General features: G+C 39.7%; 1 protein-coding gene across 1 annotated transcript; it reads right to left on the bottom strand.

Annotated features, from left to right (window-relative positions):
* Nucleotides 1-2,441: 2,441 nt before the first annotated feature.
* Nucleotides 2,442-3,948, bottom strand: dlx1a (distal-less homeobox 1a). The gene is made up of 3 exons (XM_016294777.1): nt 3,542-3,948; nt 3,081-3,280; nt 2,442-2,802 (listed from the first exon to the last, which is right to left on the bottom strand). The coding sequence occupies exons 1-3, from the start codon at nt 3,852-3,854 to the stop codon at nt 2,557-2,559; spliced, it is 759 nt and encodes a 252-aa protein (XP_016150263.1). The 5' UTR covers nt 3,855-3,948; the 3' UTR covers nt 2,442-2,556.
* Between the last annotated feature and the right edge of the window lie 11,301 nt (nt 3,949-15,249).

The following is a 15,249-nucleotide window of genomic DNA, read 5'->3' on the forward strand; positions in this document are numbered from 1 at the left end:
CATTTATATATATATACACTCTAAAAAATGCTGGGTTGTTTCAACCCAACTTTGGGTCAAATATGGACTAACCCAACCGTTGGGTTACATTTGTACATTACATTTTTAACCCAAAAGTTGGGTTAGTCCATATTGGACCCAAAGTTATATATATTAATCTGGAGTCGCATTAATGAAGTCAGAGAGAACTGCTGGCGCATTGAGCTTGCGATCAGAGCGCGCGGGGCCATTTCCCGCTTTGACCAGGCCATTTTTAAAGACCACACATGAAGAGTGTCAAAATTAGTCACAATAATTGCTGCACCCCCAGCACCTACTGCAATGGTAAGAACTCAATACTCCAACAGCAGATGCAAGGCCAACTGAATTCACAGTAGTTCTAATATCGTAGTTTCTCTTTATATGTATTTTAGGATGCAGAATGTATTCAAATCGTATTCTTCAAATCCAATTTTAGACCCTACATTTTTATCATTATTCATTTAATAAATAATACTAATAATACTAATAATAATACACTCAAAAAAAAAAATGCTGGGTTAAATACAACCCAGTGCTGGGTAAAATAGGGACAAACCCAGCAATTGGGCTGTTTTGACCCAGCATTTTTTTTAGAGTGTATTATTATTATTAGTATTATTATATATAAAACATTTAACCCAACCGCTGGGTCAAAACAGCCCAATTGCTGGGTTTGTCCCTATTTTACCCAGCACTGGGTTGTATTTAACCCAGCATTTTTAGAGTGTAATAATTAAACATGTAAATTAAAATATTAAGAATAGAATCGATCGAATTAAAATAATAGCTAACTGGATATTCTATTCTATTATCGCTTGCCGGCATCTTTCTGCATCAGAATGTTCTTAAAATGCGCAGTTAAAGCATCAGCCCCAAACAAAAGACACTTTGAACATGTCATTCTTTACCTATCTGCATTTGCCCCCCTCCCAGCCCCAGTCTTTCTTCATCTGCCCCTCAGTGAGCGGCACCTGCCCGATTATTCACTTAACACACGGCCTTCAAAAGCAGCCACACAAGAGCAGAAAAGAGCTTATAGCGGCTAAACGAAAGTGAAAAGAAACAAGTGCCCTTATTGTCGGAGGAATTAGTGTGTTACAGAAACCACCACACGATTAATCGGCGGTTCAGATTGCAGTGAAAAGCTAGAGGTGTCGTTTAAAAAAAAAAAAAAAAAAGACACAAAACGGCCAAATTGAGCAGGAAGGATATGAAGATTTTTGTAAATTGGTTTAAGCTAATTTAATATATGTAAGGGCTCAAATGGCTAAACTATTTTTTTTTTTATTATTTATCTTTTTTATTTTGTTATCTGTAGACAGCAAATCCTTTTGGGTATTGAAACAAGTTGGCTAAATATTGAGATAGGCCTATTGATTTACAAAACAAGTTTGATTTTTGCATTAGTTCAGTTGTGTCATCAGTTACCCGAGTTTCATTCTTTGGCAAAGCAATAAACGTTGCGATGACATTTTGTAACTTCTTTCATTTTACTGTTCGAGTTTACACATTATACAAGACTCCATGAAACAAAAACAATAAATTAATGTGACCGGTAACTATTTGTTCAATGTGAAACGGAAAGACACATGAATTTGAATCAACATAAGCATGTTCAGATCCTTTTGCACAAATGATTCAGCACACAACGAAAACGATTATTTCTGTACATTAGAGCTGTCAACACTTCCCATCTAACCGTGATGATAGACGCGTTTATCTGCACTCCGCTTCTCTTTGTAGGATGCCCAAAAAACACTCCGCTTTACAAACTGGGTTCAGATCCGAGGGAAGTGTTTCTATTTTATAGTGCAGCCTCACATCATAATTTAAAGAACATTTATTTTAAATAAAACATACAAACAGATAAAAAACAGAATTCTAAATAAGTTATATTTAAATAGACACAAAACGCCATACATACAAAATAACTTTGTTTAAAGATTTCTTTGTACCCTTTTAAAATGGGGGAAAATCTTGAGACGTTCATACTTGCTCACGGTGTGATTTCTCCCAGTTTCTACACATTCACCGCGCCACGGCGAAGCCTGAAGCGACCGTGTGAGCTTTTGGAAAAAAAGCGCATTTCTCACTCACAGCCCAGCACTTTGCTGTGGATGGACAAACCGGTAATTCCAAGTTTCTTACGGAAAATTACAAATTTGAAGAAAATGAAATACATTTCTGGCTAGGTTAAGTTGCATGATTTTTTTTTACACATCAAAAAAAAAAAAAAAAAAAAAAAGTCACGGAGAAAAGGGGGAGCGCAGCAGCTTTGATTTGACCCACTTTCCCGGCATTGCCTTCCATTCAAAAAGAGACGCGTTTCCTCTCCGGTGCAGACGACCCTCGCTCAGTCCGCGCTGGCCAGTGTGTGTCAGCAGGTGTCTTTTAGAGAGCGTCTCCGGGTCGCATCTGGTCTGGGCTGCGGAGGGCCAGTGTGTGTGTAAGACCGCAGAGTGACTGGCCTGTGTTGGGTCCCCTGAACTGGGCCACTGGTGGATAGAGGGGCGGGGTTGTGTCAGCAGTGCTGGTTCACATGAGCTGCGGCTGCTGCATAGTGTCCTGGTGTGTTGTGGGATACCATGAGGTGTAACTGGGAATATACGAGGTCGGTGTGGATGTTTTGACGCTGACTGTTGAGTTCCAGACGGGCGCTAAAGATGGAGATCCGGTGGACAGTCCGCGCCCGTTTGCCAAAGCGTTCGTGTCAATTGTTCCTCCGCCTTGCTTCATCAGTTTCTTAAACTTGGAGCGTTTATTCTGAAACCAGATCTTCACCTAGAAAAGAAAAAAAAGCGAGGGGAGTCAGAGCGAGCGACAGCATCTGTTTCTGTTATCTATATCGCATGCAATCGAATCATTTTACGCACGATTTTAATTCTCTTTAAATATTTCCTTCAAACAGATGCAACCCTTGATTAGCTACAGGCCCGTCTTACATAGAGATTTCAAAACGAGCATGAGAAGCTGCAGTTACTAAAGCATTGAACGGTTGTGTGAATTCGTTCACAAAATCGAATTGGTTTGTTGAAACGGCGCACAAGACGCGCACATGCCTGTGTCTGCGTGAGCCCCATAGTCGCGGCGAGCTCGGCTCTCTCCGGCAGAGCCAGATACTGCGTTTGCTGGAACCTCCTGTTCAGAGCCTGCAGCTGGAGGCTGGAGTAGATGGTCCGGGGTTTGCGGATCTTTTTGCCTTTCCCGTTGAAACGAACCTCTCCTCCTTCCACCACTGTGTTTTTCTCTGACTCCGGCGCTGGGAGGGAGAAAGAAAAGAAGCTGTCTCACCGACTTGTGGTTCATGCAGCGCGGCTCACATCACTGTGCACAAGTTTTACAGGCGGCACTTTAGGTATAATTAGCCTTAATTGCATACATTGTTTATAGCATTACGCAATAAATAATTACCAAGCCTAATAACAGCACATCTGGGCTACTCCAGTCCAACATTCTCGCAGCGTGCCGACAAACGCAACGACCAGCGAAGACCAAAAGACATGCACGCAGCATTTCTTACCTGGGTCCTCCAGTCTGGTCTGCGCCAAAGCCGAGTTGTTTGGGTAAGTCTGCACGGTGCTGAGGTACGGACTGGAGGAATGGCTACCGACCGAGTTGACGTATGGATAAGGCAGAGATCTGGGGAAGGACGGAGCCGGGCTGTATGCGCTGTCGTGCTGCGGGTGTCCGGAGGAGTGTAAACAGTGCATTGAATAATGTCCGTGGCTCATGGATGAAGGCGACATTTGCTGACTCGGTGGCCCAAATTCCATGAACACGTTCTTTCCTGAGACTGGGCTGTTTAGACTCTCTGGTATTGTAGACATGGTCATGTCTCTCGCTCTCTCTCTCCCTGCTTTTTTGTTTTCTTCTATGATCTGAGTGAAGGATGGATCCCAATTTAAGCTCAACTGATTTTTTCACTTTCCATTCATAAGAAAATGTAGTTTGTCTCTGTGAAAAGTCTAGGTACGATGCTGTGGATCCACACAAACTCGCTCAAAGGTTTGAATCAGGGGATCATGAATATTTATCCAAGGTGCTCTCTGATTGGTCCACTCCCTCCAAGAGCGACGCGGATTGGTAATCCGAGGGTCGGGTCCGACGGACCTGATAAACTCAAGAAACAAGACCAACCTGTGACTCTGTTGTGCAATGCTAATGTAGAAATTTAGGGAATGGACCGAGACGCATAGGCCGTGCGTGGAGCCACAACGTTTACCAGACGCAACGTAAAAATATCATCAGATTTTGATGTTTGGTTTTGATATTTGAGAAACAGTGTTCATTAACACAATACTACACATTAAAACGAATCATTAACATGTTCTTTCACAAACAATTTGTTTTCACGTGATCAGTGCATAATAATAATGCCCTGACATTATTAGGCTATTATTATTATTATTATTAAAGTACAAATTTAATATAAATAAGTACTAACAATATCAAACAAAATTATTTGACATAACACTGGTCACGGCTTCGTGAACAAAGCATTTAACATCTAACAAATATGATTAAGTACAGGTATAAATGTGTGTCTCCAAGCAAAGATGAATTACTTTGATGATTCATTTGGTTAAAATGCTAGTCTCGAGTGCATGAAGACACAGCTGAAAGCAGCTAAATTAGCATGACACTGTTGTTTAATTTTCATACGCATAATTAGCTGTGTATTTAACACTTGCAGCGTTGTGCAGAGCCACATCCCTCGCGCGCGCGTGGGTTGAATTATTGCGCGTGAGGATCAGAGACACAGGTCAGAATTCCTATCAGATCTGAGTTTGGTTAACGTTGCAGTGTTTTGGTTTATATTGTACGGTTATTTTAAAATAGTCTGCAGGTTTTCGTTTTTAGATGTGAAGCTTAAGTGCGATTAATCCACATGTGGCAGGCCCAACAATGCAGGACAAGTTCAATAAATAAAAAGCATTAAAACAAATCACCAAATAGCACACCAAAGCAATATATTGTCCCCACGTTTACTACCTACATTTATAAGTTTACACAGCACCACGCCAGCTATTATCACATCAATTGCACACACTTGCAGTTATATTTATCTACGTTCTGATCCGTTAAAAAACATTTAAATGCTTTTTTTTTCTAAATACAAACAAAACAAAAATCTTAGGTTTGTATAATTATTAATGACTGCATCCGAGATTAAGGAAGCAAAATCAGAAACCACCAAAGTTAAAAAAAATCATGCAATCGTATTCATATTAATTATTTTGATTGGCAATGATTTAAAATAAATGTGACCACCAGACTGGGGAATTGTGGCGCAGAATTATCTATAGATCTGTCTGCCATTAAACTGAACATGGGCCTTGCGCTTTGCTTACAGATTTCATTATTTAAATAGTATCACTCATCTATAATCTGTCACACGTTTTCAAAGAACAAGCAGAATTTTGCTACGGCTTGGATAACTGTGACATTAAAATATTGGTGTACAATTATAAACGGCGACGCATGAAATTAACCGATTGTAACCGATTTTTCTCATGTGCAGCTTTTTCAGAAACATGCTTCATGACAGACAAAGCAATTCAATCAAACGTTTTGTTTAGATATTCGATGACAACGCGAGCTGGAGATATATCCGTTTTCAAGATAACTAACATGCCAAGAGAAGAGAAAAATAAAAGCGCTCATTTTTCACAAGACGCAGAAGAGAAGGAGACCGGTACCGTTTGTGTGCGACACCATCTCTCTTTTCCCCAGTCTTCCTCGAAATGGTCATGATCTCCACATGTGTTCACGCACATCCCGTCATAATAAAATACAGTGAAGTCAGAAAAACCTCGGACAAGAAAAACTCCAGAATATTGCACAAAAATGTCACTGGCACCAACACGATGCGCACATGATATGGACTGACGACCACATTTGACAAATACCTGTTAGATGTCCACCTTCCTCCAAATAGTCCAATTTAAAGCCATCTGTATTTCAAATGACATTCGCAATCAACCTCGGGGATCCTCATCAATAGCGACAATAATGAGAGTATCACAGCCGATAATTATCACCATTCAGAACCAACTGAACACGTGTTTATTGTCTTCGATTATTCTGAATTTAGGAGATACGCATATATAAAGTGTTATACGGAATAAGGACAGCAAATTTCATGTAACAAGACTAGCTTCAAATTCGATAATTACACGTGTCAAATTATTCATTTAGCAAATGCTCTCATTTGATCAATGATTTATAATAATGCAATGACATTCTTATTATTATTGAATATGATTTGTAACATTTTAGCATAGCAACGATAATACATTTATTAGTTAGATCTCCAGATCTAAAGTAAAGACAGAATCTGTCTTTAATGGTATTTTAATAAAACAAATTATTTAACGATATTAATAGAAGGTAACTTTAGAATCATGTTTCACTAATCTGAATTGCTTTTTTTTCCTGCACTAGGCTTCTATTTTATTGTAGAATCTTTCAACAAATCTATTGATTTGTTTCTATTTTGCTAGTCATACAACTTAAAAACCAAATCGGATATATTTAGAGCCATTTTCAAGAGTGGTTTTAATTTTAAAGGACGACAGAAAAGCGTTGGTCTCTCTTAAATGAAATATTGACATCACAGTACAGTATGTTACTATCCATGTGGTCAGTCCTATAATAATTACACAGCTCAGTTCAACTGCCCACCGTGTCAGGATGAAACCACAGCAGTTTTCTGTTTAGACGCAACTCAAATAAAGCAGCATGTGAGATGATGAGTTACAGCACTTTCCAGAGAAGAGGATCATCAAGAATGAGAGTCAAACACCTGCTATGCTGCCCTGATTTAGTGCACCACACCAGTTCAGGCCCACTCAGTGTGTGTGTGTATGGCCTCATTCGTCCTTTCAGCAGGGTCTGATTCTCAACTGTAAAGGGACTTCCGAATTTGCGTCCGGAGAAAATTTAAGGCAAAGTCCCTGATTAGTTTCTATTTTTGGTGGCACAGGATTCTTTTTTAATTGTTTCAATATGAAACTCTCCTACCAGCTCTCTGGTTAGTGTGACCCATGAGATGTCCCGTTGATAAAGTGTTCCTGAGAACCAAAGCCCAAATCCGGACAGATGTCTAATTATTTAAAAAATTGTTAACAGATTGCAAGACAACGTCACAGTGGAACTGAAAATCAATCACAATGAAATCCACAATGAGTTTCATAGTGTAATAAGATATTACAGAATATGTAACTGGATGTTAATGTATTGTCAGAAGAGCACAGTTTTGTGTTTGGAGCTGTTAATAACACTAAAGTTCTGGCTTTCTAAACAGGGTCAATTCACATACAGTTGTTTAATGGAATCAAATGTGAACTCAGTTTGTTTACATTAGCTTCCAAACTTAACAAAGTAAGCCTGGCATTCGGTGTGATTTGCAGTAGATACGTTACGACAAAAATAAGTTGTAGTGCACTATATAATCTCTAATTCAATCTACACTTCATGTGTTTGCCTCATGTGAAAGTGCATCCTACTGACAGACCCTGCATTATGATGGAGGGGTATTTCAAATTAAAGAGACAGAGCACTTGTGAAATGGAATATGATCCCATTATCATATTAGAACAACGCACACACATATTCACATTGAAAATGACAGTGTAAAAAAGCCCTAGACTCAATTTAGATCTCCTCCACCATATATTTGGACTGAACAAATCAGGTTTAAGTGGAGCTGTTTAAAATGTTATTAAGAGCGCATTAATATTGGCATCTCAACCGAATATGTCTGTGCTCTGTGTATATTGGTCCAGTATTTACCCAGGGACTTACAATTACAGCTTATTTACAAAGTGACATGCACCCGCTCATATGAATTCACCTCTATAGCAGCAAAGACACAGCGCCAGATTCGATCAGACGTAATGATCCAATTTCAGAGTATCTGATCAATCCTGATGATAAAACAGCTGTGGGTTTTCTGGGTTTCTCTTGGAGGGTTTTAAGCAGGCAGCACCTTCAATTTGCTGCTCCACTGAATTCCAATGGACAGAGACACTGTGAGAGTATTTGTTGAGACCGAGAGCAACAAGTGTGTGTGTGTGTGTGTGTGTGTGTGTGTGTGTGTGTGTGTGTGTGTGTGTGTGTGTGAGAGGACACTCCGAGGTGTAGCCACAGATTACTGTGTCAATCAGTATGGACCGGTTGAGTGTGATGTTAAAATAACGCAGTTGCAGGGTTTGTAAGGTTTTGGTTCCATTAGAACATCAAAGACTGAGAAGTTTTTGGACAAAATTAAAAATTCTGAATTGTGAATTAAAATATTTTGGGTTACACTTTATTTTAAGGTGTCCTTGTTACAGTGTAATTATACATTTAAGTACTGAGTAATATTAATTAACTACATGTACTTAGGGTTGGGATTAGGGTTACTTGCATATAATTATGCATAATTAATTGTTATTATAATAGTAATTACATGTAACATGTGTAACAAGGACACCTTAAAATAAAGTGTTACCATATTTGTAAATAATAAATGCACAACTCTTCTCATATTCTCAGAATTCCACAGTTCTTTGACAGGTTATTTTTCTGTTTCAAATGATTCATTATTCATTTGTAATGCAAACCCTTTAGCATTTTGTGCTCTTAACCATTATTATTGTGTGTAAATCTCTAAAAATAAATATCCACTGAAACGGCAGATATAACTGTTCGGAGATCAATTCAGAACAGATGCAGTTGAATTTTGTTTTAAAATTGATTTTAAGTGTGGAGAATTTTAGATATTTCACCTCTAATAAATTTTTTTATAAAAAACGTATATGTACGTCTTTCGATTATTGTCATTACAGTTAATTTGCAGATTTTTTCCCCAGCTTCAGCTGATGGGTCTCATCGCCTCTTGTTCTGTTTTGGGAGAACATACAAACATGCATTACAAATGAATAATGAATCATTTGAAACAGAAAAATAACCTGTCAAAGAACTGTGGAATTCTGAGAATATGAGAAGAGTTGTGCATTTATTATTTACAAATATGGTAACACTTTATTTTAAGGTGTCCTTGTTACACATGTTACATGTAATTACTATTATAATAACAATTAATTATGCATAATTATATGCAAGTAACCCTAATCCCAACCCTAAGTACATGTAGTTAATTAATATTACTCAGTACTTAAATGTATAATTACACTGTAACAAGGACACCTTAAAATAAAGTGTTACCATATTTGTAAATAATAAATGCACAACTCTTCTCATATTCTCAGAATTCCACAGTTCTTTGACAGGTTATTTTTCTGTTTCAAATGATTCATTATTCATTTGTAATGCAAACCCTTTAGCATTTTGTGCTCTTAACCATTATTATTGTGTGTAAATCTCTAAAAATAAATATCCACTGAAACGGCAGATATAACTGTTCGGAGATCAATTCAGAACAGATGCAGTTGAATTTTGTTTTAAAATTGATTTTAAGTGTGGAGAATTTTAGATATTTCACCTCTAATAAAATTTTTTATAAAAAACGTATATGTACGTCTTTCGATTATTGTCATTACAGTTAATTTGCAGATTTTTTCCCCAGCTTCAGCTGATGGGTCTCATCGCCTCTTGTTCTGTTTTGGGAGAACATACAAACAAAATGTCTGCAGAGCTGGCCAGTTATTCTCACCTGCAGACAGACATGCACACATTATCACATGGGTTCTGTTTGCAGGTCTCTGCTATTTTATGGACAGTATAATATTAGCCTACATTATTATTAAAACACATGCAACCCTTTGAATCATTTTGATGTCATGTTTGCTGAAATAAATACACTGCTGTGTTAAATCTACCCATCATTACGGATTCTGAGCAGGCTTCGTTTAGTGAAAGATCACGGGGCCTTTAAAAGACCATTCATTCTCTAAAATATGAAATGTAGCAGCAAATGACAGGTGTGCCTTTACCAAAACGATTACCAATCGTTTTGTAGGCGATTGGATGGGATCAGCTCGGAATCCCCGGCTAACCTACACCCATCACTCACCTGGGCCGCAGGTGAGGGCGAGCGCAGACCGCCAACCTCCCTCCATCATTACCACAGCAGCAGGGGTCAGAACAGTCTGCCCAGCATCCCCCCACCTGCCCCAAAATTGCCCTCCAAAAATGACCAATTACCTGAGTTAGGTGCTACTGGGAGAAATCGAAAAATCCGCCCGACAGACGGTTACTTAACGCATCGACGAGGAGGAAAAGAAACGACTGCGGAATTGTCACGACTCGTGGTATTTGTGCTTGTTGTGTCTCCAGGCTCGAGACAGGCAGTCATCAAATCTTCAAACTACGCAGCAAATTAAAATCAATAAAAGCCATAGCCTGGCAAAGCAGAACCATTCGGACCCGCCGAGGCCTGCGGATGATGATTTCAAACAGCTGCGTCCACATCATGTGCAGCATTGCTTTATTTAGGCTGCCCCCTTACGCATATTGAAACAAGGTTTGATTACACCGTCGCAAATGCACTTCCCATTGTCCAATTAATGGCCCCACAAAGACGGGCAACATGCAAATTCTGTAATGAAATAATGAGGCGTGGTGGAGGGGGTTCTCCATCCCCTTTTGGGGTTTTGTTCGGAGTTAAGTCCCACACAAAGACGGGGGAGAGGTCAGTACTCCAGCACACCTGAACACTTTCCCCTCTCCCCTTGATCTCTCAAGGCAGCCCGCCATTAGTCTTAATAATGGAAAATTGTCATGTTGATACAAGTCTCTCTCTCTTTGTGAACAAGTTGTAGGTGGAAGCTCCGTTTATTCCAAAGTTCTTTGTGCCGAAAGGCCAGGGACGGCGCTTTTGTGGTGGGGAAGAGGAAAAAGGTGCTGGATGCTCTTTCCATAGTCAAGATAATTATCCCCACTGTGACCTTAATGATCCGCCCTTCTCCCCCAGCGACTTCTACAGCGCTCCTCAGCCCCTCCCCCCTCCGTGCCCTGTGTCAGGGAATATGAAAACCCCTATAATGAAACCATTTTGGCTGATGGAAAAAGGGCTCCTCGAGCCGCACTTGCCACAAAGACGGCTCAATTATGTGAGTAATTGTGATAATTTTCCATCCATTCATGGCTCTTTCTGAAAGGGAAGGAAAGAGAGGAGAAAACAGTGAGACACTGAAAGGGAAATTACACAGACAATGTCGAGTGTGAAAATCGTTACACAAAAATGACTGTAAGAAAAGTGCAAGTCTATAAATAAATATGTTAATGCGGCGAGACGTCACAAACAAAAGGAGCTCGCTCGCGCTCGGATAGATGACCGCTATAATGCCGAGATGAAAGTACATGTGCAGCTGTCTGAAAATTAAAGCTCTTTCGACTTCCTATTGACAAAGCTGAGCCCCTAAAAAAGCTCCCCAGTGGTTAGAGATCATTTGGAGCCCTGTGACAGGAAAAAGGATAATTACCTCTCTGAGAGAGGCAGGCGGACTGACGCGCCCTTCAGATGCACCGCTGAATGCAGGAGCTTGATAGAAGGCAGGGAGAATAATTTTGTGCTCTGCTTTTTCTTTTATTCCACGGAACATGTTTTGTTGGCTGGAAGACAAGGCGGCGAGCGGCGCTGAGTGCATTAAACCCTGGGTGTTCGCAAATATAAGGTTCCTCCGTCCATCATCTCGTACCTAGAGAAGAACTCTGAAATGCATTAAAATGTCTCCGCCATTCTGCCGGCAGACAGCACTGAGATAGCTACTGCATTAGGCTTCTGCTTCCCAGCGGGAGACAGATTAAACATTTCCTCACAATGCTAAAGGAGATTCAGGACTCTTCTCGAAGAAAGAGCTCTCTGCGAAGAAAATTCATTCTGCGTCATTTCACAAATGATACATGTAAATGGCGAGCAATTCATATTCATCACCTGAGATTCCATTTTAATAGTTCTGCACTGAAATTTGCTTCTTAAGGGGGCAAAGTGGAAAGGGAGACGGCGACAGCAGTCAAATATTTACGCTTCTAAAGCGAAAATGTACTCAGACTGAGACTGAGATCTGTTGAACCCTCATGTTTCAACAAATAAAGCGGTTAGGGACCGTCATATGGATGGCTTCCACGCAAATCACGCAATGGCATCCTCAGGTATCTTCTTACTCCTTCTCTCTCTTCATCCCCAAACTGCTCCCACATGTCGGAGGTTTGACCCCCGGTGTGGGGGTCCACAGACATCTGGAGAAATCTAGGCCACTGGGAGCTCAAGCATTCCGATCGGAATCAGTCGATGGATTTCAGATTCCCGTCGGATGCTTTTAGGCCTTCCGTTACAATTATTTGTCCCCTTCTCTCATGGCCACATGCATATTCCTCAGTGAAACACACTTTGCTACCATGTGACTAGTTGTCATTGCCAGAATGGTTCCTAAGAACCAGAATGTGTTTTCATCTGAAACATTTAACAAGAAACAAAGAGACAGATATCACTGCCCTTCAGTCGCTAACACCAGCAAAACAACGATTATCATAAGTAATAACTTAATTTGCATTGCATGTGTCAGCTTAATAAAGACCTTAATAAGCATAACAAAAGAAGACACAACAGCACAAAACACCTGCAAACATAACCTTAAATGTATGAATAAATCAACAGAGCAATAGCCAAACGGTTGATTACTGGCATTTCTAAAGGGTCATATTTTGTGTGCAAAAGTGCTGAAAAAAAAACACAGTACCCTGTATTTCTGCAGTGAATGTACTGTTAATAATAAAATCATGCTGATTGTGTAGGTATTCAGTATCTGCGCTGCAGACAGTCTGTTTATGAGATTAATAACATTGCCTTACAATTCACTTGAGAAGGATAAAAAAACAACAACAAAAAAACAAGCAATACGTTTAACTGGGGAGCATTCAAGTTAGAAATCAACTCAAATAAACAGATTTGCATTATGGAAATCATACAGTACATTATGTAAAAGGTACGAAAAATGTATTTCATTGGACCGTGGATCTTACTGCATGCAGTATTCTATGTTTTTCACATTTGCCAAAAATGGAGGCCATAATGGGGGGAACACAAGGGAACTTCACCGGGTTTCTGAGTTCATGAAAAGCTAACAAATAATTAAATAATTAAAATGTAAAATGGAATCTCAGGTAACACGTATTCACTATTAACTAAGAGTTTTCCCTTACTGCTTATTAATGGTTTGTAAGGTAGGATTAAGACATCTAAAACTATACTATGTGCATTATAAGTACTAATAAGCAGCCAGTATGCACAATAATAAGCACTAGTTGAAACTAGTTAATAGTGAATAGTGTTCAGATATTATCAGACTGGATGGCTGTTAAATCTATGCATAACACAATATACCTGCATCCTAAACAAAGAGATGCTGTGGTGCTATTATATTACTTTAAAAAACTGCATATATTTTGTTTTTGTCAGGAAGGTTAAAAATGCTTAATGTGATATTGGTAAAATTGGTGGGTTTTATTCAAATCAAAACTATTACTTCCCAACAGAGGAAGTCGTTTTACTAAATGAAGTGCCATATTAAAAATAAAAAACATGCTGTATTTATTGAAATTAATATAATGGTATTGCCAGTAACTGTAGCAGGCCTAGCGTGTCAAACAAAAAGCATTGGTATGATATGTTTAATGAAGCAAATCTCAAAACTGATACTAGTTTTTAGACAGCAAGGTTGGTGAACACAGTTAAAACAAGCGTGCACAATGTAAATGTTAAAGAACAAATCAATAGGTGTGTTTTAGTTCATCTGTGTTTTGAAGATCACAGTGCTGTCAGTGTGCTGGTAAAACCCTCAGACCCCTGAAGCACAAGTGAAGGGTTCGAGAGCCTCTGGTCTGGATGCATGAGCGTGTGTGTGTGTGTGTGTGTGTGTGCTGCTGTTATAAATGTAGAGTCAGTGTGAGAGATGAGTCGAGCTGTCTGTGTAGAGTGATGCGGGCAGGGCGGCCCGGCTCCTGACTCCTCTCTAATGACAGAGAGGGTAATGACAGAGCCCCAAACAGCAGGAAGAGGAAGATCAATCTACAGCCTGAGATAGAGAGATGGAAGAGAGGGGAGGGACGCGGCACAAAAAACAGGGGAGCGAGATTTCTATTACATCGGCTCTCTATGTGTTAGCTTGACCGTGAGCGCATCTGCAATGAAAAAATGCTTCTAAATCATTTCATAATCTTACTGACTTTTAATAATTATGTTAATTTCAACATAATCTAATGAGCTAATGTTAGCTTGGGCCAACATGGACTAACAATGAACAGCTTTTAAGATTTAAACGTTTTATAAACATAGAAACGAAGGATGACTTCATTCCAGGTGACTGTCTCCACAATTAGTGCACTGTGAATTGCTTTGGATGTGCCTGTTTAGTAATGAGGCGACCGATTAACTGTGACCGCAGATTAATCAAGTCATACGCTCTCACAGGCCTCTATGGACAAATTTCAGAGCAACAGTTTGTGAAAATGTGACTGCGTCCAGCTGTCAAACTTCTCCAGAGTGCACCAACACAAGGTACCATGTGACTTTTAGCACTTTGTACAACAACAGCTTTAATCATCTCAGTAATATAAAACCACACTTTCCCATCTCAGACCAGTCATTACACCGGTCCGTGTGTAATTTGTCTCTTTCATTAGTGAGACGGGGCATCAATGCATTTTTTTCAGTCTTGTACAGTCTCTATACAAGACCTCCCTATCTCATGTCAACTGAGGTCTCCTAATGGCTCTGTATCTGTATATCGGCCAAACACAGACTTCAGTGTGTTTCCTCAATCGCGCTTTATCTGAGCCCAAACCCAGAGGATCATAACAGTTTTGCCTGCTTGAGCCCTGGGCTTTGATTGCTCTGAATGGGTGGGTAATGGGACGGAGGCGGGGTCCCAGCGTGATACAGGACATGAGCTGAATACCTCAATACCTGTCAGGTGTACGGTGACATGGCAACATTGTTTGGGGAGATTCAGATTGATTTTGGATAGCCTGGCATGAGCAGAGGGGGCTGATGGGTATTGTGTGATTGCTGGATCGCCGAATAAAGCCACTGGTTTCATCTGTTGTCATGCCAACCTGGATGTGAAAATAAAATGAAAAGTGACACGCAGAACTGAAAGATGGGGGGGAAGTCACCACAAATGACTGATGATTGTTGATAGTATTGTGTATTTGCTGTTGTATTGTGTTGTTTCAGAACCTGACTCAATAAAGGAATTATGCAAATCAGTTAATGCTGTAAAC

Source organism: Sinocyclocheilus grahami, unplaced genomic scaffold (genome assembly GCF_001515645.1).
Source record: "Sinocyclocheilus grahami isolate Dianchi unplaced genomic scaffold, SAMN03320097.WGS_v1.1 scaffold324.1, whole genome shotgun sequence".
Taxonomy (NCBI): domain Eukaryota; kingdom Metazoa; phylum Chordata; class Actinopteri; order Cypriniformes; family Cyprinidae; genus Sinocyclocheilus; species Sinocyclocheilus grahami.

Excerpts from the sequence above, each read along its gene's own strand:
- dlx1a (XM_016294777.1), bottom strand. The coding sequence starts at position 3,854 with ATGACCATGTCTACAATACCAGAGAGTCTAAACAGCCCAGTCTCAGGA. Across the intron at positions 3,281-3,541 it reads GACCAGACTGGAGGACCCAG|CGCCGGAGTCAGAGAAAAAC; the intron begins GTAAGAAATGCT and ends TCTCCCTCCCAG. Across the intron at positions 2,803-3,080 it reads TGGGGCTCACGCAGACACAG|GTGAAGATCTGGTTTCAGAA; the intron begins GCATGTGCGCGT and ends TTTCTTTTCTAG.